Source organism: Pezoporus occidentalis, unplaced genomic scaffold (assembly GCF_034315485.1).
Source record: "Pezoporus occidentalis ecotype Australia unplaced genomic scaffold, CSIRO_AGI_Poc_V1 ctg32, whole genome shotgun sequence".
Classification (NCBI taxonomy): domain Eukaryota; kingdom Metazoa; phylum Chordata; class Aves; order Psittaciformes; family Psittacidae; genus Pezoporus; species Pezoporus occidentalis.
In genome coordinates this window covers 815,701-840,104 of record NW_026915158.1, presented here as the reverse complement: position 1 = coordinate 840,104, position 24,404 = coordinate 815,701, and the positions used below count along the sequence as shown (strand labels likewise).

Genomic DNA, 24,404 nt, shown 5'->3' with positions numbered 1-24,404 from the left:
TGTTATTCATTTATCCATCTAGAAAAACTAGAGTGACTATAGCAGTAATAGTGTGATTTTAAAAGTTAACTTCAATAATCCGGTGAGTAGTGCAAAGGTATTCTCTAATATTGTCAAACACAGGTCTCAGTAAACTTGAGCATCAACCTCCAAAAAGGGTAAAAGATTAACAGTTTACCATTTAATCACTAGTTATTAAAATAGGACATTACATGTGTATTTTACAAATCATAACCAATACCTTAACCTGTATGTTTTTACATATTCCAGCTGACTTTTAAACATATTCTAATTGCTTCAAGTTAACCATGTCTTCTGTTTGCTCACCTTTCCCCTCAAGCTCTATTTAAAAGTAATGTAAATTATTGTCAAAATATATTTAGTACACTAAATAAGTAACTACAAGTTCCAAACTTTGGGAGCTAGGTGTGGAATAAGTATTCAGTCCCTAAAGTCATAAAAATGAAGAGTAGGCAGATCATTAAGAATGGAAATTGGAAAAAACAAAACCCTAAAAGAATCCCCACATAATACAGCACATTGCATACTCTTTATTCGTATTGCTGAACGGTTTCATTTGGCTAAGTATTGATTTCTTATTCTACAGTAGTAGGAAGAGATACTGGTATTGCAGAGTTATAAAAAATAGCTCAATCACAGTATGTACCTGAAAAATTATTCATTGCATTCTTACTCCCATTTGTTTCAGCTACTGCATGCCTGAACTGTTCCAAGATAGCATTCAGCTCAGAAGAGCGTTGCAGAGTGCGATGCTCAGCTATACGAAGACGTTCCTTCAAAGCATGAAATTCCCGTTGATATGCAATCAACTTTTCTAGAGAGAAAAAAGATGATCCTGGTTATTTTTGGAAACAAACACCTAAAGACAGATCCAACAAAGTTCAGAGACGGCTTAGCTATGCAGCATCTGAAATCCAACCAAGAGCACAGCCCAGCACAATCACACCTGAGTGAGGCACCTTAGCATTTACACAGCCTACGGAGGGAAGAGTGAGCTGCACCAGACAGGAATACAAAGCAGGCACTGAGCACAGTATGGTCCTCACTGTAGCCTCAGACAGGGGCAACCTTTGAATCCCCATTACTCAGCACCACAAGACAATTCTGCATCCTTTCATGGAACAGATGCCCACAAGCCACTTCTTCTGAGCAGCAGAATAGGAGTGGTACCATACAAAAGCACGAGTCATATCTTTTGAAAGCTCCCTTTGAATACTTTGAGAGAATGAGTGCAATTTAGCAGTATTTCAGACATACCAATTCAGACCCAAGTTTACACTAATGATATTGTCAGCGCATGCAAGAACAAAATTTTGATCAAAATCCTGCTAATGTAAATACATACATATATATTTTGAAAGGAGACCAAAAGGGAGAAGGAAACACCATGGTCATTTTCTCAAATCTCTTGCTCACCATCCTCACTCTGCTTCAGCCAATCTACAGATACAGACTGAAGTATCTCAAATGATTTCACATCTTGTAATCAATACTCTAGCCACCCAGTTGTCATCCTGTGACATCTCTCTTCTGATATTTACCTATCCATTACTAGCCTTTTAGTACTGCAAAGGTAGGGAAGCAGAAGTTTTGCAAGCAATTTGAATCTCTTCCTGTTGCTACACTGAAGTAACGCATGGGGTAAAAAAGGAATTATAGTCAAATTTCTGCTGTTAATAATGCTGCATTTCCTCCAACTTCTTTCAATTTACATCTATTTTCTTTTTTGTCATTGGGATGTACTGTTGTGATTATGTTTAGAAAACATAATTAGCTAAATGCCCTCTGTTTTGAAGACAGAAAAACAAAAACATAGTTCACTACCTCTTAAAAACATTTCCCATGCCAGCTTATTTTCCTTTTTTCATTAAAACCAAATGGTTATTGCTTCTGTGCCAACAAACCCAGAACACAAACGCTGGCCCACAGTACGGAGCTAGGCACACTATACACTGAAGGCTGAATCCAGACTGCTATTTGAAGCAGGACTTGGTGCTTTAGTCAGCAGTATTAAGAAGGCCAGGAAAATGTTCCAGAGTTTCTGGCCTGAAGGTCATTCATTCTTGCCAGTGATAACCCAAAGAAATCAAAGATTGCTTGGAACCATGTCTACTGGTCACAGTAAGGTTACAAAGAATTTTAACAGCTAAGCAAATACATAGTTGTATTACTGTAGACACCACACTCAAGTACACGAATATTTCCTCACAAAAATGAATGAGTGATGGCAGGTTATACAGATCTATCTTAATTTCTGCCTAAACAGGGAAGAACAGGTGAGCTACCAAAGGTTTTATTAAGAGTTTCTATAGCAGTGGATACCCTCAGAAGCAGCCTGTAGCATCCAGTCTCCCTTCCTGTCTTTCTTCATGGTACAGGATAGCAGACAAACCAGCACTGTTCTTCCTACTTCAAAAAGGCTAAACTTGTCTGTGGCTGGGTCTGTACTTCTCCTGGGAAAATGGTGAGAACCCTATGAAACGTGTGATTCAGATCCCAGCACATCAATGAGAGCTTCCTTCTCCAAGTGACATTAGATCAAATGAAGAGAGGGGCTGTGATGGACCCTGTTCTCACCTACAAGGAGTGGCTTGTGTGGAGTGTGAAGCTTGCTTTGGCTGCAGTGGCCATGCTGGATTTCAAGATCCTTAGGGCAGCAAGGAGCGTGCACAGCAAGCTCACTACCCTGCAATTCAGGAGACCAGACTTCAGCCTCTTCAGGGATCTGCTTCATAGAGTTATATGGGATAAAGCCCTGGAGGGAAGAGGGGCCCAAGAAAGCTGGTTAATGTTCAAGGATCACCTCCCCCAAGCTCAGGAGCAACAGATCCTGACAAACAGGAAGTCAGGCAAAAATCAGCAGGAAGCCTGTGTGAACGAACAAGGAGCTCCTGGACAAACTCCAACAGAAAAAGGAAGCCTATGGAGGGTGGAAGCAAGGATAGGGAGGAATACAGAGAAACTGTCTGAGCAGCCAGGGATCACGTGAGGAAAGCTAAACCCTGACAGAACTAAATCTGGCCAGAGAAGTAGAGGGCAACATGAAAAGCCTCTATAAGATATGCTGGTGATAAAAGGAAGACTAGGGAAAATGTGGACTGTTTCTAGAAGGAAATGGGACACATGGTTACCCAGAACATGGAGAAGGCTGAAGAATTCAATGGAACAGATTCTTTGCCTCAATCTTTATCTGCAAGAGCTCCAGGCACACTTCCCAAGTTGCAGAAGGCAAAGGCAGGAGCAGGGAGAAAGAAAAACTGCCTGCTGTAGAAGATGACAATGCATAAGAACATCTAAGTCACCTGAAGATTCCATGGGACCTGATGAGATGTATTTGTGGGTCTTGAGGGAACTGGTGGATGAAGGTTCTCACAGTACCACCAATAGTGGTCACCACCTGTCCCAGACTTTAGAAAAGTGTCCCTTAAGGCATCAGGAGTTTATAAATACTCTGATTTGTTTTTCCAGAGTTTTTGATTCCTTAGGACTTAGGAATGAGCCATCAAGATTAAATTTAAATATCTATTTTCATTTAAACCTTGAATTAGCTCAAATTCTATATTTGCTTTTTTTCCCCCCTCTCCAATATACGAAATAATTTGAAAGCTAAATATTTTCATCAAAGAATTAGGACTTTTTGTGGAAAACATGTTATTATATTACACAGAAGTCCAATTTATAATTTAAATTTCACTTTTTTCCTCAAAAGGAATCAAAATTTGCAAGTGACTGTAAAAATTTCTCCAGAAATTCAAGGCAGTCTTTCTGAAATGTGTATGCACGATGAAAGGCCAAAGCTCAGTTAGAACTGAAACTGGACAGTGCTGAATCTGACAACAAAAAGGACTTTGTTAAGTCCATTAATGGCAAAAAGGAGGTCTAAAGAACACACAGGACTGATACTTGTTGGTTATGGTCACCTGACTAATAGGGACAACAATAAAGCAGAGATAGTCAATGTATTTTTTTCTGACAGATCTTGGGCTGCCCAGTCCCCCGAGTTGGAGGGCACGAGTATGGGAACAATGACTTTCCACTTCTGGACACTTAAATTGTAAGGAACCAGCTGTATCATCTCAATGTTTTCAAGTCCATGGGGCCTGATAAGATTCATCCCAGAGTATTGAAGGAGCCAAAGGATATTATGGCAGAACCCCTCTTGATCATTACTATCTTGGGAATCTGGGTTGGTCCTCACTGACTAAAATCTAGTCAATGTTATTCCAATTACAAAAAGGGTGCGAAAGAAGACATAGGAAATTACAAGCCTGAGGTTAGTCTAAGCTTAGTTCACGGAAAAATTATGGAGATTATAGTAGGTACTATAGAAAGGCATTCAAAGAACAATGCAGTCATCAGGCACGGTCAACATGGGTTCACAAAGGGTAAGTCTTGTTTAACTAATTTGATATCCTTCTATGATAAGGTCACCTGCAGATGAAGGGTGATGATGGATGCATATTTTTTTATTTTAGTGAAGCTTTTCATACTGTCCCTTACAGCATCCTCTGGGACAAGCTGCCCCACTGTGGGATGAGCAGGATTATGGTGACTGGTTGAAGAACTGGCTGAAGGGCAGAGCCCAAAGGGTTGTAGTGAATGGAGCTACATCTGGCTGGTGACAGGTTCCCAGCCTCATTCCTCAGGGTTCAACTCTAGGGCCACTTCTGTTCAATATTTTTGTCAAAGATCTGGATGCAGGAGTTGGATGCACCATTAGCAAGTTTGCTGATGATACCAAAGTGTCCCTCTTTTGAGGGACAAGATGTCTTGCAGAGGAATCTAGATAGACTAGAGCATTGGCCAATCTTCAGTAGTATGAAATTTAACAGGAATAAATGTCAGATTCTGCACCTAGGGCAGAGCGACACTGGGCACGAGTACAAACTGGGAGAAAAGTGCCAGGAGAGCAGCCCTGCAGAAAGGGATCTGGAGGTCCTGGTCTCTACAGGAGTCAGCAGTGTGCCCTGGCAGCCAGGAGGGGAAACTGCACCCTGGGATGCATCAAATACAGCATCACCAGCTAGTGAAGAGGTGATTGTCCTGCTGTTCAGTGTCAGTGTGGCCTCACCTTAAGGACCATGTGCAGTTCTGGGCACTACAATTGAAGAAGGATATGAAGGTCCTTGAATACATTCAGAGAAAGAGAAAGCTGGTAAAAGGGCTGGAGGGAATGTCCTATGAGGAGTGGTGAGGACTCTGCGTTTGTCTAGTTTACAGAAAAGAAGGCTGAGGGGCAACCTCACTGCTCTCTACAGCTTCCTGAAGAGGGGATAAGAAGAGGGAGGTGCTGAGCTCTTCTCCCTGGTATCCAATGACAGGACACATAGGAATGGTTCAAAGCTGCACCAGGGGAGGTTCAGGCTGGGCATTAGGAAGCGTTTCTCCACCAGGAGGGTGGTCAAAAACTGAAACAGGCTTCCTGGAGGTGGTCAATGCCCCAAGACTGTCAGTGTTTAAGAGGTATTTGGAGAGTGCTCTTAATAGCATGCTTTACCTTTTGGTCAGCCCTGAATTGGGCAAACAGCTGGACTGGATGATTGTTGTAGGCTCCTTTCAACTGAGATATTCTATGACAAGCTGACTCGTAAGCATTGTATATACAAAAAAAAGTCAGTAGTACAGCAAATATTTTCAAAACACACTTGACCAGTTAGTGTTTTATTGTTCAGGGGGTTCTCTAAACCCTAAAGAAATTGAACTGATCTCCTGTCAAAAAGCAAACCATTTTTTTCCATTGCTGTTCTAGTAAAAAGAAAAATGCTGAGCCTAAAACACCATAAAGGAAGCAGTCACAGAGATCAGTGGTCATCATCATGAAAAAGTTTCTGTTTCTACAATATTACCAATGACTTTTCTTCATATACTGAAATCCAAAGTAGTTTAAGAAAACAGGAGGAATTCAAACAGCGAGTTATTTGCCTTATACAGCTGATGGAAGAATCCCAAACATACCTAACATCCATCTAACAGCAGCTGTAGCCAATACCAAACTCATCTGGTCTCCAATAGCTTCAGCAGTCATTTTTATTTAATATACTATTTTACATTGAAATGAGAAGGTGATGCTTTTCCATACTTTGCTCTGGAAGCCAAAAAGATCAAATAAAAATAACTAGCCCTGACATTTCAAATAAAAATGCCTTGTTAAGAAGTGACTTAAGAACTGAAAGCATTCATTCTTCATTGCTCTCCCTCAAACTCTGGTAGTTTCAACTAAACTCCAGAAGCTGAAACCTAAATATTTTAGCTGGCTTCATGCTATGTAATTCTTGGAAAGTTAACACTATGTCAACTCACTCAGTAATTTGTTATCTCAACTTTATTCACCTTGTTGCAAAATGTTCTCCTAAATAGGCAGAACCTGGAATTTAGACAAGCTCACTTGATAGCTGGTGCAGTGTTTTTAGAATTCAAAATTCAAATCAAACTGCAAAGGTTTGCAGAGTTTTGACCAGAGATGGAGTCTCAGCACTCAGCCTACTCTTCCTTCTCCGTGTTATTTATGGTTCTTCTACTAAGCAGCTGTTAAAAAGACATTCCCAAAAGACACCACTTGCCTAAGTTACAAATGCTGTCCATTCTCCTCTTAGCCACAGTCTTGATTACATCATTTGATTTTTGTTCCAAAATTAGGCAGCTAATAAAGCAAAGTTTTAAACCAGATGCCCGGTTGCTCAGCTCAACATGGAGCTTCTCAACATCTCCACATAGTTCCATAGTTTGAGGTTGTCTACTACTAGTCTTATCTGTTTATGTACCTCAGCTCATGACTTTTAAGAGCAAGGGGCTTTTCCTTGGGACAAAAAGGGCATCAAAGGAACAGAAAATGTGCTGTAGCTTGAATCTACGGAAGTAGTTTGCAGATTAATTTAGCTCAACTAAAACAGCAAAAGAAGTCAGACTTGGAAGTAAATTACCTATACTGCAGAACACTTGCTGTATCATAATTCTAAATGAAACACATTCTGAACAACAAAATGACAAACACATTCTGGAAACACAACCAAAGCAATTCTATGGGTATTCAGCTTTACTAAAAAGTATCAACAGCTCTTAGGTTATTTTGCTCATATTACATTTTTAGGAAAATGAAATTTTCAATGCCCCAAGCATGTCACTATTTCAGAGGCATTTGGAGACTGCCCTTAATAACATGCTTTACCTTTTCATCAGCTTTGAATTGGCGAGGCAGTTGGACTAAACAATAGCCATAGGTCCCTTCCAACTGAAACAGTCTATTCTAGTATGAAAACTATGCAAGGAAATTACTTTGGGTGCACTTTTAAACTGAGTGGAGTGCAAACATCTGTAGAATCAGCAAAATTCTCCTGCCTCTGACTATTTGAAGTTTCACCATAAACCATCTACAAAGGAAACAGAGCTGGGTCAGTATCAAAGAAAACCTAAGCACCTCGTCTTCAACCGCAAGTGCACTTTTGAAACCCATATATATGTGCATGTGTTGCTATTAATCTTAAAACACAGAATATGGAGTTGAACATGTATCTAGATGATACGCATACATATCTATTTTTATTAGTAGTGTACCAGGGAAAGGAGGTACAGGCACTACAGAATCAGAGATGCTTGTGACCCTCCATAGATGCCTCTCAAGAAATGGTCCAAACAGTGGGCAAAGGGCCAGACACCATCTAAAAAGGGAAGTTTTTCTGCATTTCTGCAATCTGCAACGGTTTCTTACCCCACGTAGCCTGCAACAGCCATACAATGATAGCCTGTGGCTCCAGTAAAAACCTGCTATCTACAGAAAAAAACCAGCAATAAAAATCTGTGGCTGCTGTGCAATATGCCCCATCCCTTCTCCCTTTTTTTGGGGGGGGGGGGGAGGGAGTGGGGGGTGATGACGGGGGGGGGGGTGGGGGTTGGGGGTTGCAGGGGGGGGGTTGGAGGTTGTTTGGTTTGGGGCTTTTGCAGGGGTGTGGTGAAGGAGGTTAAAAGAAAACAGAATTTAGTTAAGAACCTTTACAAACGACAGGAATATTTCAGCCATTCTCAGTATTGCCATTCTCCCTCAAGGAAAGCCTTTTACTGTCTGCTAAAAGAAGCACCATCAACAACACAAAAAGCAGTCTGAAAGCTTTGCAAGCTGCTATTTATCTTATCAATCAAGCAGGTTCAGAAATATGATAAATCACAGGCCATTTCCACAACTGGAAATAGAAATCCCAAACTAAAGTGGCTGTACTGGGGAGGGGAGAGGGAAAGAAAAAAAAAAAAAAGGCAAAAAGAGAGAAAAACAAACAAGCTATAATTTACTCAAGAGCTCTATGGTGCTACCACTGGTTGTCTCCAAAGGCAGATGCATCAGGCAACAAGATTAGGAAAAGCTTTACAGCCTTCCTATATCAATAGCAGGCAGTTGAGTCTTCCTCCAGCTCACAAATCAGCTAGATACCCTCAGTGATGGACCTGCCACACAAAGAAAAACGTAACCAGACACAGACTTGGCACTCAAAAAAGGCAGCAAGAAAAGGACAGAGGGCTTAGCTTCACTGCATTATAGGCCTGATTTTTTATTTCCTGCTCCTACCCAACTGAACTGTCAAAGCCTCTCACCCCCCTTTGTTCATTAAACAGGAACAGGAAAAATTGACTGAGTCTGATACACAAAACGCTTTTGTTGGCAACCCAGCACTGCACACAAATATTAGCAAAACAGGTAAAAGCAGGAACAGATACCTGATGCAGCAGGACCTTTCCTGTATCAAAAGGGGGATATTCAAATCATTATTCAAATGAACAGTGTCTCACTTGCAACAGTACTAAGTCCACCAATGTAACAGTTATGTTTACGGCCCACCTCAGTGACAACCCTTGCAGTTTTCTTCTTCCAACCCCAGGGCTCTTTCTCTCCTTAGACCCTCACTCAAAACCTTCACAGCCTGCACCTTCTCTAAAAGCAAAAAAGTTTCAGCTGAAGTAAACTGCACTACAAGTCTACAAGTTAAAGGTTCCATTGCAAATGTCTCATTTTTCTGTATACACGGTTGAAGAGTTATCTAAATAACATTAAATAAACGTTTGAATCTGTGAGAATATACTGTAGTAAGTGCCAATTCAGGTACTTCTGCGACTGGCTATTCCACAACTCATTTACTCCCATTATAAAAACCCCAAACATCATGCTAAAGAGTCAGAGACAGTAACAAACTTCATGTATTAATTCATTACACTTGCATTAAGGATGTTGATTAATTTACAGGTTGATACAAAATAGAGATCTTAATGGACAGAGAGCTTCTACACTGCATTTTATATAGTCAGTGGATGCAGCAAAAGCAGATTACTCTTCAATGAGTCTGGGATTCGTCAATGCGCAAGCCAGTTCAGTCTGGCATGGCATTTTTCTTTTTTCAGTTATCTAAAGTAAAAGAGTAAGTTCTGCACTTCCCCTGAGATCAGTTCAGATGCTTTATGTGATCCATGAAACTGTGATACCAAGTACAGAAATATCCAGTAAGTCATGACAATACCTGTACTGACCTGCACTTCACTCTCACAGAGGCATATGCAACACGTATTTTTTAGACTATGCTTGATCCAGAATACCCAAGTCCCACACAAGCTATCATAATTGTAGTTTCACCTGATCAAACTCATCTTTGTCCTGCACAGATATCCTTTTAAATTTAAATCCTGCTATGCTGAAACATGGCAAACTAAATTATTTCCAGTGTCAGTCAAAAAAAAACCAAAACAAACAACAAACTACACACCTGAACACCTCTAATAAATCAAAAGGGATTCATAGTACATTCGCACTTCAGTAATTTTCAATTTCATCTTAAAACTGACACTCTTTTTGACAAAGGCTAGAGCTCCTCTTTTGCATGTTTTGCAAAATATAACTGTAAATACAATTACCCAATACTGTGATATGACATCCTGCTCTCACTGCACTGTACAATCATCCGATGTAAAGATGTGCAGACAAGAAATACATAGTGGCATTTACTGAGGAAATACAAACATTGCCTCCATCACCCCTTGTAAGTGACTCCAGAGCTCAGAAGATACTCACAAGGCACAAACTGAGCACTGAATTCTCAAACATCCACCTGAGAGGCAAATAAAAGAATTGTCAAACCGATCACACAGGAATGGCCAAAAAGCTCTGCCTACACAAGAGAGATAATAAGGATGTTGCAGAATCCACCCATGACATTCAGGCTTACAAAAACAGCAAAACATAGTAACAAGCTGAGGTAATGATCAAGTGTCAGTATCTCTACATAAGCACAAATCATATTTATAATCAGCAGTGCCAAACAGCGAAGACTAAAGAAGGCGTTAACAAACTTTGCCCCCCAAAATCAGATCTCAATTGTGCTTACAAATCAGATTCTGATTTTGTATCAAAACTGCCTAAAAGCTGATAGATGGTGTCCTTGAAATGTTACAACATATTACCATGGATGACTACTCAACATAAGCTAATTAGCTTCCTTGCTCTTAAGTGAAATCAAAACCTTTTATAAGCAAGTTATGATGAGTTTTACAATCTGAAGCAGAAAAGTAATCAGCCATGCAAATACAGAATAATGCAGTATACTGTAAATGCTAACAACAGACATGCTATAAATAAAAACTCTTAAGAAAACAGCTCAAGGTCATATTAAATCAGTCCTCATTGAACACTGGATCCTGTGGGCCTTTTTAGCTATGCGTATTTGTAACACTGTTTTATTATTTTGAAGGGATTGGAGAATATGTGATTGTTTTGCAAGTTTATTATTCTGTGGAATTAAAGACAGTAAAGTAACGTAGATGATTTATGTACAAAAATAGATCCTACTAATCATGACAAAAAATTTCCTGCTTCATGAAACAAACAAAAAAGGGCTTGTATCAAGATTCAGGAAAACAAGCAGGCAAATCATTCGTTTATCCCTGATCTTGTTACTCAAATTGACAGGTCATTTCAGCAATCCGGTATTTCAATCTACCAATACAATCCCGTAGAATTACTGTTTATTGCCCTTGTTTTGCACATGGAAATGTACTTATTAGGACTAAAAGTATTATGAAAACTGCTTATTCAAGCAGCTTTCACTGTGAAGAACAGCTTGGGTTTAAGGTTCTGCAGGTTTTCCAAACTTTATTAATAAAAAACCCCACCAAAAACTCAATAATTATAATTACTTAATTTTTCATTGCAACTTGTTCACATTTTGCATGGCAAGGATCTGTATAAACAAATAATGTTTTTTGTTCTTTCCAATCCTAACGCATTAGCACAAGTCTGAAGTGTTTGCTTTGAAACCTTCAGTGCCTGATCCAATCTCAGTCCAGATACTTCTGTTTAAACATTCCTTTGCAGCAGGAGTTAAAGTTGTTCTCACTAAAATTTTTAAAGCAATCTGAATATGATCCTTTGTAATATCAACTGGTAAAACCTTCCTATTTTGAAATGTAAACTTCAGAATCAATTTTACTTGTAATCATTCTTTTGAAAAATTAAACCCCCTGCACAAAGCAAGCAGAAAAAAGGGAGTACAAAACACATCAGACTCTGAGAGCCCACTTCCCTCCCCACCCCCTTTTTTTATATCTATAGCTAAAAAATGCTACAGCTCACCAATCAAAATAGAAGCACAAAGTAGTAAATCAGGCAGCTTTGGGTTGTTTTGGTTTGGTTTTGTTTTTTTCCTAAAAAGCTACAGAATAAAATATTTTCCCAGAGGAAAAACAATCCTAAGCAATCAGAAAGCCAAAGAAACCAAACCAGAATTGTGACAACTGATGAATGATTTACTTAAGGGGTATTTTAATAGTCAGGAACAGTTCCAAACGTCTCCAGACACAATTGCTCACCTTTGCCTCTCTACTGGAATTGTTCCACACAGAAAGGTCACAATTTAAAAAAATCTACACAGTTATAAAACTGTGACACTATGACACGTTGCATGTTAGAAAACATATGACACTACTCTCTAATCTCCATTGATGAGGGCTGACAGAGGGTCTGAGTGTTCCTTCGGACACAAGGAATAAATGGAATAATACACCAGAAAATCCAGACACTCACAACTCACAACAAGGAGGTCAAGTCAACAGAAGCATATGGTGTTCTTGTCTGTGCACTGGCTGCAGACAATAAGGATAATTAAACACATGATTTGTTTGTTATTAGCAGCACTTGTGTTGAAGGTCTTCTTTTAAAACAAAAACCAGCAAGCTATGGTAATTGAAAACAAAACAAAACAACAAAACAAAAACAAAACAAAACAAAAAACAACGGAGACACCTAAGGAAATATCACATTTGCAATTTATTTGTCCCAATTTGACCATTAACTAGCATTCACACTTCTTTGCCTAGTAAACAACACCACCCAAGACTCTGTGGTTGAATGTAATCCTCAAGGTTTTTTAGGTTCCAGCTATTTGGGTTTTATTTTATTCCCAGTGCTAAGAAGCACTGTCAACTCTGCTGCCATTTCTTCTTTAAAGACAAAGTGATATAAAAAGGTCACTGAAATCATATGCTAAATCAGTTCCACAATAAGCAATCAGCATTTAACACATCTCTGGGCCTGAATAGAAACACTGAGGAATAAATAAAAGCTTCATAGATTCTATTCCCAAAAAACAAAGCTGTACAAGGAAAATTAATACAACTTTTATTGTAGCCATACATAGCACAAAGTTCATCTTAAGAAATTAATAAAAGAAGAGCTCAGGTGGGTATGCAAACCATTGAAGTTGTGTAATTTGAGCATTAATTCTTGACAGTGTCAGAAAAAATTACCTTACAACAACCTTCACTGAAACCCTCCACTTTGATATTTTTTACTTGTCTTGCATGAGACTCAAAGTCTACAACAGCACAAAAGAAACTAGGAAGTGGTTAACAACATCATCACAGTATTGCCTCAAAAACAGGAACCCAATTTCCAGTGACAGCTTTTACAAAGATCATTATGTCACCATTATTTTTTTCAAGAAAACTACCAATTAATAAACCAAGCTACAACTCTGACCAAAATCTTATGCAGAAAATCTACTGCTCAAGCAAGCACAAAGCTCCAGTTTAGGCAAGCATTACAATTATAACACTGAAACACATTTTAAAGATATAGGTTAGGTCAATATCTAGCCTGCATTCTTGGCAACAGTGAAGGGCTGGAGGACATATGCTGAAAGAAAGCATTTCCATTGCATTTTTTAACATATTAAAATAAAACAATCCATTCTACATTTCTGAAGAAATGTGTGCATTAAGCATCCATGTTGCATCCACTTAGTATATCTGCTTCCACCATTTAGTTTATGTGTGTGTATACATACACTTTAATGCTACTAATAAATGAGGATATCTTCTTAAAACTACATAATAGCTAAGTAGACCAATTTCTAGCATGACATATGAAAGAAGCCATAACTGCTTATGCTGATCCTAGCAGAGCGTGGCTTCACACTGTAAAGATCAGTATCTCTGCATCATATCATAATTTCAACATTAAAAATAACACCAACACCTAACCCTGGTAAAACATAAATCTCTCACATTAGATAAAAGAGAACAAAAATCAACCCCTTCACCTGAAATAGATTTGTTTACACCATCAGCAAATCTGTAATTCAACCCCTCACAGTCAATTTGGCTACAAGTCTTCCATGACATCTCATTTTTCTCCTCAGACCTCAATCAGACAACATTTTCAGCAACTTTCTATAAACAAGCACAGATACCTATTCAAGCTAGCAAACCCAAATATCCATGCTAGTTAGTGGTCTGGAGTTTACTGGTTGTGGTTTATGTTTTACTGTTGGGGTTTCTTTTTTGGGGGGTGAGGTCAGTTTGTTTGGGTTGGGATTTTTCTGTATGTTTGGGGGCGGATGTGGGGTGTGTTTGGTTGGGTTGGTTGTTTTTTTTTTTATTTAATTAAATATTTCTGTGCACACCACCTTTTTATAACCCACTGAACTTCCAATTCAATTTACTAAAATCATGTTCTTTGCTGTAACAGAATTCATGAAAGCAGACTTTCCTTGTCTGCTCTCCTTGTAGTGATTTGGCAAGTTAAAACTGGAAAAGGGATTTGAATGAGAAAACAAATTTCCATAAAAGCTCACAGTAAAAGCATTCCTATTGAAAGTGTTTCTCTTCCAAACGAGGGTACACAAACAGTAAACTAGTTTTCCTAATCAACCTGGTAATCATTCAAGCTTCCTAGTCAGAAGGAACATTAGAACACACAGATAGGTCTGCATTTGGAAAAAAAACAAAAAACAAAAAACTGCAAAACACAGATTCACGTATGGTTTAGAGATGAAATAACACGGTGGATGGATGATGGCAGAGCGGTGGATGTGGTCTACCTTGACTTCAGCAAAGCATTTGACACAGTCTCCCCCAGCATCCTCACAGCTAAATTGAGGAAGTGTGGTCTGGATGATCAGGTAATGAGGTGGGCTGTGAACTGGCTGAAGGAGAGAAGCCAGAGAGTTGTAGTCTATGGGGCTGAGTCTAGTTGGAGGCCTGTAACTAGTGGAGTGCCTCAAGGGTCAGTACTGGGACCAGTATTATTTAATATATTCATCAAGGATTTAGATGAGGGAATTGAGTGTACTGTCAGCAAGTTTGCTGATGACACTAAGCTGGGAGGAGTGGCTGACACGCCAGAAGGCTGTGCTGCCATCCAGCGAGACCTGGACAGGCTGGAGAGTTGGGCAGGGAGTAACTTGATGAAATATAACAAGGGCAAGTGTAGAGTCCTGCATCTGGGCAGGAACAACCCCAGGTTCCAGTATAGGTTGGGGAACGACCTGCTAGAGAGCAGTGTAGGGGAGAGGGACCTGGGGGTCCTAGTGGACGACAGGATGACCATGAGCCAACACTGTGCCCTTGTGGCCAAGAAGGCCAATGGCATCCTGGGGTGTATTAGAAGGGCGGTGGTTAGTAGGTCGAGAGAGGTCCTCCTTCCCCTCTACTCTGCGCTGGTGAGACCCCATCTGGAATATTGTGTCCAGTTCTGGGCCCCTCAGTTCAAGAAGGACAGGGAGCTGCTGGAGAGAGTCCAGCGCAGGGCAACGAAGATGATTAAGGGAGTGGAGCATCTCCCTTATGAGGAAAGACTGAGGGAGCTGGGCCTTTATAGTTTGGAGGAGACTGAGGGGTGACCTTATTAGTGTATATAAATATATAAAGGGGGAGTGTCACGAGGATGGAGCCAGGCTCTACTCAGTGGCAAACAATGATAGGACAAGGGGTAATGGGTACAAACTGGAACACAAGAGGTTCCACTTAAACTTGAGAAGAAACTTCTTCTCAGTGAGGGTGATGGAACACTGGAACAGGCTGCCCAGGGAGGTTGTGGAGTCTCCTTCCCTGGAGACATTCAAAGCCCACCTGGACACATTCCTGTGTAACATTATCTAGGTGTTCCTGCTCCGGCAGGGGGATTGGACTAGATGATCTTTTGAGGTCCCTTCCAATCTCTAGCATACTGTGATACTGTGATGATTACCGTGCTAATCATGATGCAGCTGTGAGCACTGGTGCATCTCAAGCCTGTAATTACAGTGTTACACCAATTCAAAACTGAACACTAGCTGAACATCTGAACCTAGTTTAATCTCAACTCTAGCATGTTCTCTATGTATCGTATTTGTTTTGTCATCATTTCACAGACAACTTCCCTATGAATAAAAATAAGTTAAAAAAGAAATAAATCAAGGGGCACAGGATGAACAGGCATCTTTATGTCATATGCAAATTCTAGAACAAACAATATACTTTAACAGATCAGAATATCAATCATGGCAAACAAAACTGTAAAGAGAAAAAGAATGGTCTAGAAGCAGCAACAAATGTGTTTCCACAAGGCTAGAGAAGGCACTACTTGGTTTCTAGTTAGAACAAACTATGGCCACTGGAATTGGTCACATGGTGTAAGAAGCTAAATATTTTATTTTGGTGAGAAGTACACAGACTCCAAAATACTCAGTGCAGAAAATTCTATGTTGGTTTAACTTCCCCAAATCACTGTGTTAACTACATATTTTTAATTATTTTCCCATTACACTACCCTTAATCAATATTACTGAACATTAGCTTGTGATGCGACAGTGCCACAGGGAAATGTGGTTCCATTTGTATTTTAAATGGGATAAGGTTTCTGAGTGGATTTATAACTTTCATATTGATCCTTCCTCTAACAAAGATGCAAAGAGTTTATGGAAGAACTACCACACTGTAGAAATCATTCCCACAAAAGAAGAAATCCAAGAAGCATCATGTAGCTATAAACATCAGTAAACCTTTTACAACTCCATAAAGATGAACTGAAATTAAGTATATTTTGATTTTCCCTTACAGTAAAGACTTTGCTAAAGATTTGTTCAGAAAACCTTTCACATTACAAAAAAATGTATGTAAAATTCCATTTTTACTGTTGAAGGATGCTAGTAAGTATAGCCGTAGAAGTTTCCTCTTAAGTTTCTATTAAGTGTCCCATTACTTTTTTCCATTATTGCAATACATAAATCAATCTGCTATAAAACTTTTCCTGAGAATTAAGGGTAGAGTCAACTGCATCAGCCACCAAATCTAGTATTTCACTTAAATACCACAAATGGTAACACTCATTTTAGCATAACAATCAGCCTCCTACATTTAATTTCTATTTGAAAAATGAAGCTATAACATCTCAATAAACAACACAGCAAAGTAGCCATAGAATCATAGAATAGTTATGGTGGACCTTAAGATGATCTAGTTCCAACCCCCCAGCCATGGGCAGGGACACCTCACACTAGACCATGTCACCCAAGGCTCTCTCCAACCTGGCCTTGAACACTGCCAGGGATGGAGCATTCACAACCTCCCTGGGCAACCCATTCCAGTGCCTCACCACCCTCACAGTAAAGAATTTCTTCCTTATATCCAATCTAAACTTCCTCTGTTTAAGTTTTAACCCATTACCCCTTGTCCTATCACTACAGTCTCTAATGAAGAGTCCCTCCCTACCATCCTTATAGGCCCCCTTCAGATACTGGAAGGCTGCTGTGAGGTCTCCACGTAGCCTTCTCTTCTCCAGGCTGAACAGCCCCAACTTTCTCAGCCTATCTTCATACAGGAGGTGCTCCAGTCCCCTGATCATCCTCGTGGCCCTCCTCTGGACTTGTTCCAGCAGTTCCATGTCCTTTTTATGTTGAGGACACCAGAACTGCACACAATACTCCAAGTGAGGTCTCACAAGAGCAGAGTAGAGGGGCAGGATCACCTCCTTCGACCTGCTGGTCACGCTCCTTTTGCTGCAGCCCAGGATATGGTTGGCTTTCTGGGCTGCAAGCACACAGCGAAGCCAGCTCATGTTCATTTTCTCATCAACCAACACCCCAAAGTCCTTCTCCTCAGGGCTGCTCTGAATCTCTTCTTTGCCCATCCTGTAGCTGTGCCTGGGATTGCTCCGACCCAGGTGTAGAACCTTGCACGTGGCATGGTTAAACTTCATAAGGTTGGCATCAGCCTACCTCAGAAGCATGTATGGCACCTTTAATGATGATACTAAACATGTACACACATTAAGTAAGATGCACAAGACCAGATACAGGTAAAGGCAAACAGCTTAAGCACAAATTCTTGCCAGACCAGAAAGCTATTCTCCACTAAGTCAAAAGAAAACAGAGTACAAAATTACACTTGCAAACACAATCACAAGCTGTTTGTCCTACACATTGAAGAAGGATTAAACCAGCAGTATAATGAAAAATCAAAACCTAATGTATACAATTTATGTGTAAATCTCTGCGTGAGTTTTATTTAAAACCATCATTTCACCTGGTACTCTGGTAATTTTGTGTGCCTCGTGACAGCCAAGATCTGGGGTGGGGAGCCGAGTTGAGGGTGGAAGCAGAGGGCAAATACCCAAACCCAACCAGCAGATACTGCATCCACACAAGTTTCGGAGATTCCTTTTTCTACAGTTGTTTCCATCCTCTCTCACCGACAAGGACTTCTGTCCCAGTGGCTCCAGCTCTTCCCCAAGACTCCCTGTCTACACCCCAGGACCCTCTGTTCCTCTGTCATTATAACCCCAGCCAGCAGAAACAGTGTTCGGCCCTTGGAACACCAGTCCTCATGTTTCCCCCATGTATATGCCTTCCCAGACATATACTTCAAATAGCATCTGCCTTCAATCACTAGCAAAAGAGAGCAGTGCTGCAGCAGACACAGCTCTGCACCCACTGTGTGGTCAGCAGGAACATGAGCAGTGGCTGCCAGCAAAGCCCAACACTTTTTGCCTAACAAAGCCCAACACTACTGCTGAGTTCCAGCCTACCCCTGCCTGGGACCAAGCGGAGACTCTTTCCTGGTGGTAACAGCCTGTTTCCTCCAAACTTACGGAATACACTGTTACTGTCAACACCAAATTTGAACCAAGTGAGGAGGACAGACTAAAAATGTGTTACAAAGGAGTGACAGAGGGAAAAAGAAGATACAGTGGCACATCAAAACAATGAAGCTGCAGTGACATTTCAGCTTCAGAGAAAAGTTAACCACAACCATCCTACGTTCATTGTCTGAGTCACTAATTTAAGTTGGTCTCCGATGCAGTTGTAATGATAAAGCCATTGGTACTGAATATACGAACATATTCTGAATGTCTCTGCATCAAATCTTTTCCTGCGCAGAGACAAATTCTCAACTTTAACCAATTCAAATGACTGATCACTGCTATCTACACACAGCTAAAATACTACAAATTCCAATGCAACTCATCTCTGGATCCCCAATATACAAGAGAAAGAAAGTTCTTCCATTCAGTTACAGCTCATTCCAAATTAAAAGCTTTATCAACCAGAGTTAAATAGTTGGGTTTAAAGCAACATATTACGAATACAGGGCAAAGTCTCTTTTTCAGTGTCTCTGTGTAATACAAAACTGCAAATTTATTGTACACAACTGCCTTCTCATTAAAGCAGTGTGGAGGCGGAAAACAACGGAAAATGAGCCCTGACCCCAAAAGATTATCTCTACCTTCAAACGCCTGCATCCTATTTACATCAAAAGGGAAAGCAGTTATTCTACCATCACGTGTCTACAAGTTACAGACAGGTCTCCCCTATTTCTGCAGATGAACAGATACATCTGTGCAAAGCAGAAGCATTTAACCCTGATGCTTCCACACAAATAAACTCTACAACTCATGCCCCTCTATACATCCTCCAGAATGTGACTCACAGCACATATATCAATCAACCAGGCAGTAATCAAGTGGTTGATTCCACTCAGGCATCCCAAAAGCATGTGTGCTATTGTGCAATTGCTCAGCAACTACCAGTCATAAATATACACTTACATAAAACTTCTTGAAGGTGTCACTTACTGTACACACTTACACAATCTGTGTATGCCATTGGGATTTCTGGTCATGCAGTAAACTGGTCAGCAACAGGATGCCTGTGCAGCAGCATCCACCCATCCAGGGCTAACAGGCTCTTTAGCTGAAGGATTTGTGTCCAGGCAAGATTTCCGTAAAGAAAAAAGAAGTAATTTCCAGGATAACCAAGGTATACATACCCCAAACCTTCTCCAAGAATCATCACACTATCTGCTCATACACTGTTGAACATTCAGGGCTCACATTTTGAGAGTTAAAATGCTGTATATTCTCAGACAGATTAACTCAGTTACAGTACAATGTGGCACACAGGAAACCAGAATCATGACATAGAAAGAAAAAAGCAATCATTCAGTTCTGACAATCTGAAATGCTTTAACATTTTTTGTTTCCACTACAGAATTGTCAGTAACTTTGTGAGTTTCTGTACCTGTAAATCAAGATACTCTAAACCATTCCTTTCCCTCCTCTTAAAACAGACAAGCCAGGAATTGCAGCAAGAAAAGCTAGCTTTCTAAATCTAAATGAAATTAGTAATAGTAGATCCACAGACAAATGTTGAACATTTTAATGTATCAGAATAAAATTCATCTATCAAAAGATAACTGGTCAGAAGACAGCTACCACCTCGCAATTAGCAATGCTATTCTAAGTGCTGAAACATTCAGAAATCCTTAATAGGTTGGGCACAAAAGCCAAGCCATTGCAGAAGTTTTATTATTGTTTTCACACATGCCAGTGGGTTGAGGCTGCTGATGCTCCTTGTTTCTTTTTGCCTTGACAACTGTGTTGAACAAGCTGCTTCAGAGAACATATTCTGTCTAACTTGTACTCCTTGCAAACAACTCGGGATCAAAGCTTCACCATGCTCCCATGTTGCTGCAAATTAACAACAACCTTGTAAGTCAAATGTGATCCCATCACATTTATTTTATTCAAATCTCCCTCCAAGAGTACCTCTACAGTTCGCCTCTAGGGGCTGTACAACTAAATATGAGGGCTGTTTATTTGAACAACTACTTTATTAGTAGTCTGTAATGGAAAAAAATATTTAGTTCAGCCCATTCCTGAACTGTCTGAGAAAAATTTAATGTTCATGGTGTTGATATATAAGACCCTGATGTATGTGTGGGCTACAATAGCAACATTTATGCTTAATAGGCACAGGAAACTTAAATTCCTTTTTCAGCATAAGATAGCAAAATTATATATTGCCACAAGTAAAAATAGGGTTTCTGTTGTTTACTGTTAGATAGATGGGTGGCACATCTGTGGGAAGCATCCACAGGAATAGACAGAAAACTGCATGAAAGCCAAGGAGACAACCAGAAAAGCAGCTGGAAGCACAGCTCTAAAATACTGTAGAGTAATTGCTTTTTAGGCAGAGACTAGCTGCAATAAAGCCTTGCACTCTGAGCAAGGAAACCACTTTCTATTCACTTTCTGTCATGTTCAGCAAAAGAAAACATAGTGCATTATAAACAAAACTAAATTATAGACTTACTGGTGTCTCATCTTAAAAAGAAACAATTTATAGGATTCTAATCCTAAAGATTGTATCAATAATGAAAAAAAGCTTTTTTTTTAATCCAGACAGCAAATAGCAAATAAAGTTGTGATTACACAGTAGGAATAAGGTTACTGAATAAAATACTAGTCTAAACCATGGAAGTGAGGAGGTGGAAAACAAAAAGGATAATTACGCTTGAAAATAAAAGCAAGTCCCTTTTTGAGACTTTTTTCTAACACAGTATTGTCATGGTTCCTACCTGTAGAAATGGCAGTGGACATTAACAATAAAAGCTTAAGTGAATCTGCTAAAATACAGGCAAACATTTTACATGTTTGAAGGGATCAAATTTTCTGATAAGAGGGCAGCTCTCACATATCCCATGCAAACATCAGTATTATTTAGTAATGAAATGCATTGGCACATCCCTCTGGCCACAAAAGGAGATAAACTTGGCCACAAAAACACCTAGTACAACTTAGGTTAGACAGGACTTCTAGGGGTCATCTAGTCTAACCCCCTCCTCCAAGCTGATTTCAAGAAGATAGCTACTTCAAAGTTAGACCATTCCTGCCAGCTGCAGGTCTTCCCTATCTAAGACTTATTTTGAGTGTCATATTAACTTTAAAACCCAGTGTAAGTAACTCTTTTTGTGCTAGCCCAAATCTCTGTTGGTACCAAATGTAGTATTGGTGTCTTTTACTTGCCACTGCTGATTCAACTTGCTCTTGAAAATGCCTGCGTGGAAGTTCTTCACCCCTCCCTTCAATCTACTTCAGTACGTAACTACACTTACCATTAAAAAAAAAAAAAACACCTCTTTCCACTACCTAGCCTTGTTCTCTCTTTCCGTTTCAGTCCTTTATATCCTGTTATTCAGTGTGGCTACAAAATGAATATGGGTTCTTGTTGGTTTTTTCCCCTAAAGAACTTTAAAAACATTTGAAACTAATTTCCCTGTCTCTCTCCTCACACCTTTCCTTCAAGCTAAGGAACGTCAGGACATTGATCCTTCCTTACAGTTTAGATTTTTTAGATCTTTGATCACTCTTGCTCCTTTGAACCCTAGCTAATAAATCTATTTCCTTAGTGGACCATCTAGAAGTGAACACAATGTCAGCAGTGCAGAAAGACTCCCTATGGCTGGAGCAGCTGACTTCATACTTCTTACTTCCTTAGCACCCTTTTCTGTTCAATTTCTTTTGTTTCCTGCAATAACATGGTGACTCACGCTTAGCATTTGATTTACAGTAAACTGCCATTTCTAACTAGCATCCTAACACCAAATTTCTTCTTCCCTGTACTTTATCACAGTATCACAGTATGCTAGAGATTGGAAGGGACCTCACAAGATCATCTAGTCCAATCCCCCTGCCGGAGCAGGAACACCTAGATAAGGTTACACAGGAATGTGTCCAGGCGGGTTTAACATATACACGTTATGTATACGTGTTGGTTTTGTTTTGTTTTTCCCCGCTTTAGTGCGCCCAATGTCCTATCTGGGGCATTTTAACTACCTTCAACCCTCCATTCACCTCCCTTCTGGACTAGGTCTCCAACTTCCACAAGTCTCTTGCCTGCCTTCTCTGCTCCTCCAGAATGGTGCTGTTTGAAATCTAGCAAGAAATTGCTCCCTTCTATCACCCAGATTCACTAAGGAAAATACCAACCACCACAAACAGGACATTGCGAAGACCCCCTTACTCACTGTTAGAAATATGACTATGTATCTATTGTAACTACTCTAGGAAGGCAGTTACTAGCAAAAAGATAAATACACTCTGGTTTACAATCTATTGCAAAGGTTTCTTAGTGGATACATGTATTTCTTACAGTAGGGAATAAGCAATTGTCTTGGATGCAACTTTCTTTCCTAGGTTGGCTACATCACTTACAGGTTAGCCTCTGCATGGCAGCAGCAACCAGCATTTTGCGGTAGTCATGCAAGCATAGATTCAGGGTGAAGTAGTATTAAGAGAAGCCACACTGAGCAAAAGTATTACCTTTCCTCAACAATGTGAACTCCACAATCAAGAGCAGTCCCTCAAGATGTCGGCCAAGTCTGGTCACATTAAACACTGGTAGCAACCAAGCTTTAGACTCCCATAAACTGTCAAGCTAACCTAGTTAGCAAGTTACAGAAAAAGGGGACAAGGCAGTGCTGCTAAAACAACTTCGGTTGCGATCCTTTCCACTGCAGCCCACCAAATCACTGGTGTCAGAGAAGTTCCACTGCAACGGGCACAAGACAGACACAAAGATACCAGACCTAAAAACTGCCCACGTGAATAGCTGGGATATATAATACCTCTTCTGCTCAATTCACCTGGGATAGCGTGCTCATTACCTGCACAGGACCCTCTGTAACTATTCCAAACCTACACTCCTGATTGGCTTTAATGAAATTCCACTCCTACTTTTAATATCAATCAGATGGATGCCAATTTGTCAGTTTTGGAAATGAAGCTTAAAGAGTATTTTAGATAAAGACTAAAGTAATGTTTCTGTGCTGGTATTAAAAAGAAAAAGGAAACTCCTACTTCCTTTAGTTTCAGCTCCTGGAAGATCTACAACAGAATTTCCAAAGGAAATCATGCTTCCCTCCTGTTTAACAGAAAAGAAAAAAACAAAACAAAACAAAACAAAAAAAAAAAAAAAAAAAAAAAACAAAAACAAAACAACAACCACCTTTCTTCTGCAAACAAACTGGCATAACATAAGCTGCTATATGTACTTTCTACTTTAGCATCCCACACCAGCTCCTCCCTTCCTCTGTCTCCACTATTCCCAGCTTGAAGCCCATTTAACTTTTTTGGTTGGCTGGTCTTAATTCATATCAGTGGGAAATCGGCACATAACTATGAAAATCAGAACATGCAGCCAGAGGACTGCAATTAACATTTATGTTTTTAAAGGGAATATTTGCATAACCACTGTCAGGGAGGGAACTAATATCTATCTCTATCTATCTGTATATCTCCTGTCTTCCTTGCCCTGTTTCCTCCATTGTTATCCTAAACATTTCCTCCAGGAGAAGGAGGAGAACCACCTCCTGGATTTTCCACCACTGGCTGAGGCTTTTTGGTTTAGTCTCAGGTTTTCTTATGCTTGTTATTAAGTGTAGATATTTTTCAGCACTTATGACTATCAGGGCTGAGAAACAGCATGGGACTTCTAATTTTATGAAAGCAGCCAGAGGAGAAGAAAAGACAACAGTTTTGTTTTACAGCCCACATAATTTTCCTTCCAAATAAGAGAAAACGTCATGCCTAATACAAAACTGTAGCTCTAACCATCATTACTTAAATATGAGTGAATATTCAGCAAACTATGAAGCTAGATAAGTATCTCAAAAGCCCTCTTGCAGGTCCTTCCTTGTCAGTTTAAACCAGTATACCAAAAGAAGTCATCCTCATACAGTGAAAAGATCCTACAGTTACACCACCACCCTAGGATGAACTGAAAACCGTAAATTTTTTCAACTAATTCCTCATCACT

General features: G+C 39.9%; 1 protein-coding gene across 1 annotated transcript in view; it reads right to left on the bottom strand.

Moving 5' to 3' along the window:
* The window catches only part of MGAT4A (alpha-1,3-mannosyl-glycoprotein 4-beta-N-acetylglucosaminyltransferase A), a 79,979-nt gene that overhangs the window by 47,069 nt on the left and 8,506 nt on the right, over nucleotides 1-24,404 (bottom strand). Inside the window, exon 3 of the mRNA XM_062628558.1 lies at nucleotides 668-835. Within this exon, the coding sequence (XP_062484542.1) occupies nucleotides 668-835 (168 nt within the window). The remainder of the gene's footprint in view (nucleotides 1-667; nucleotides 836-24,404) is intronic.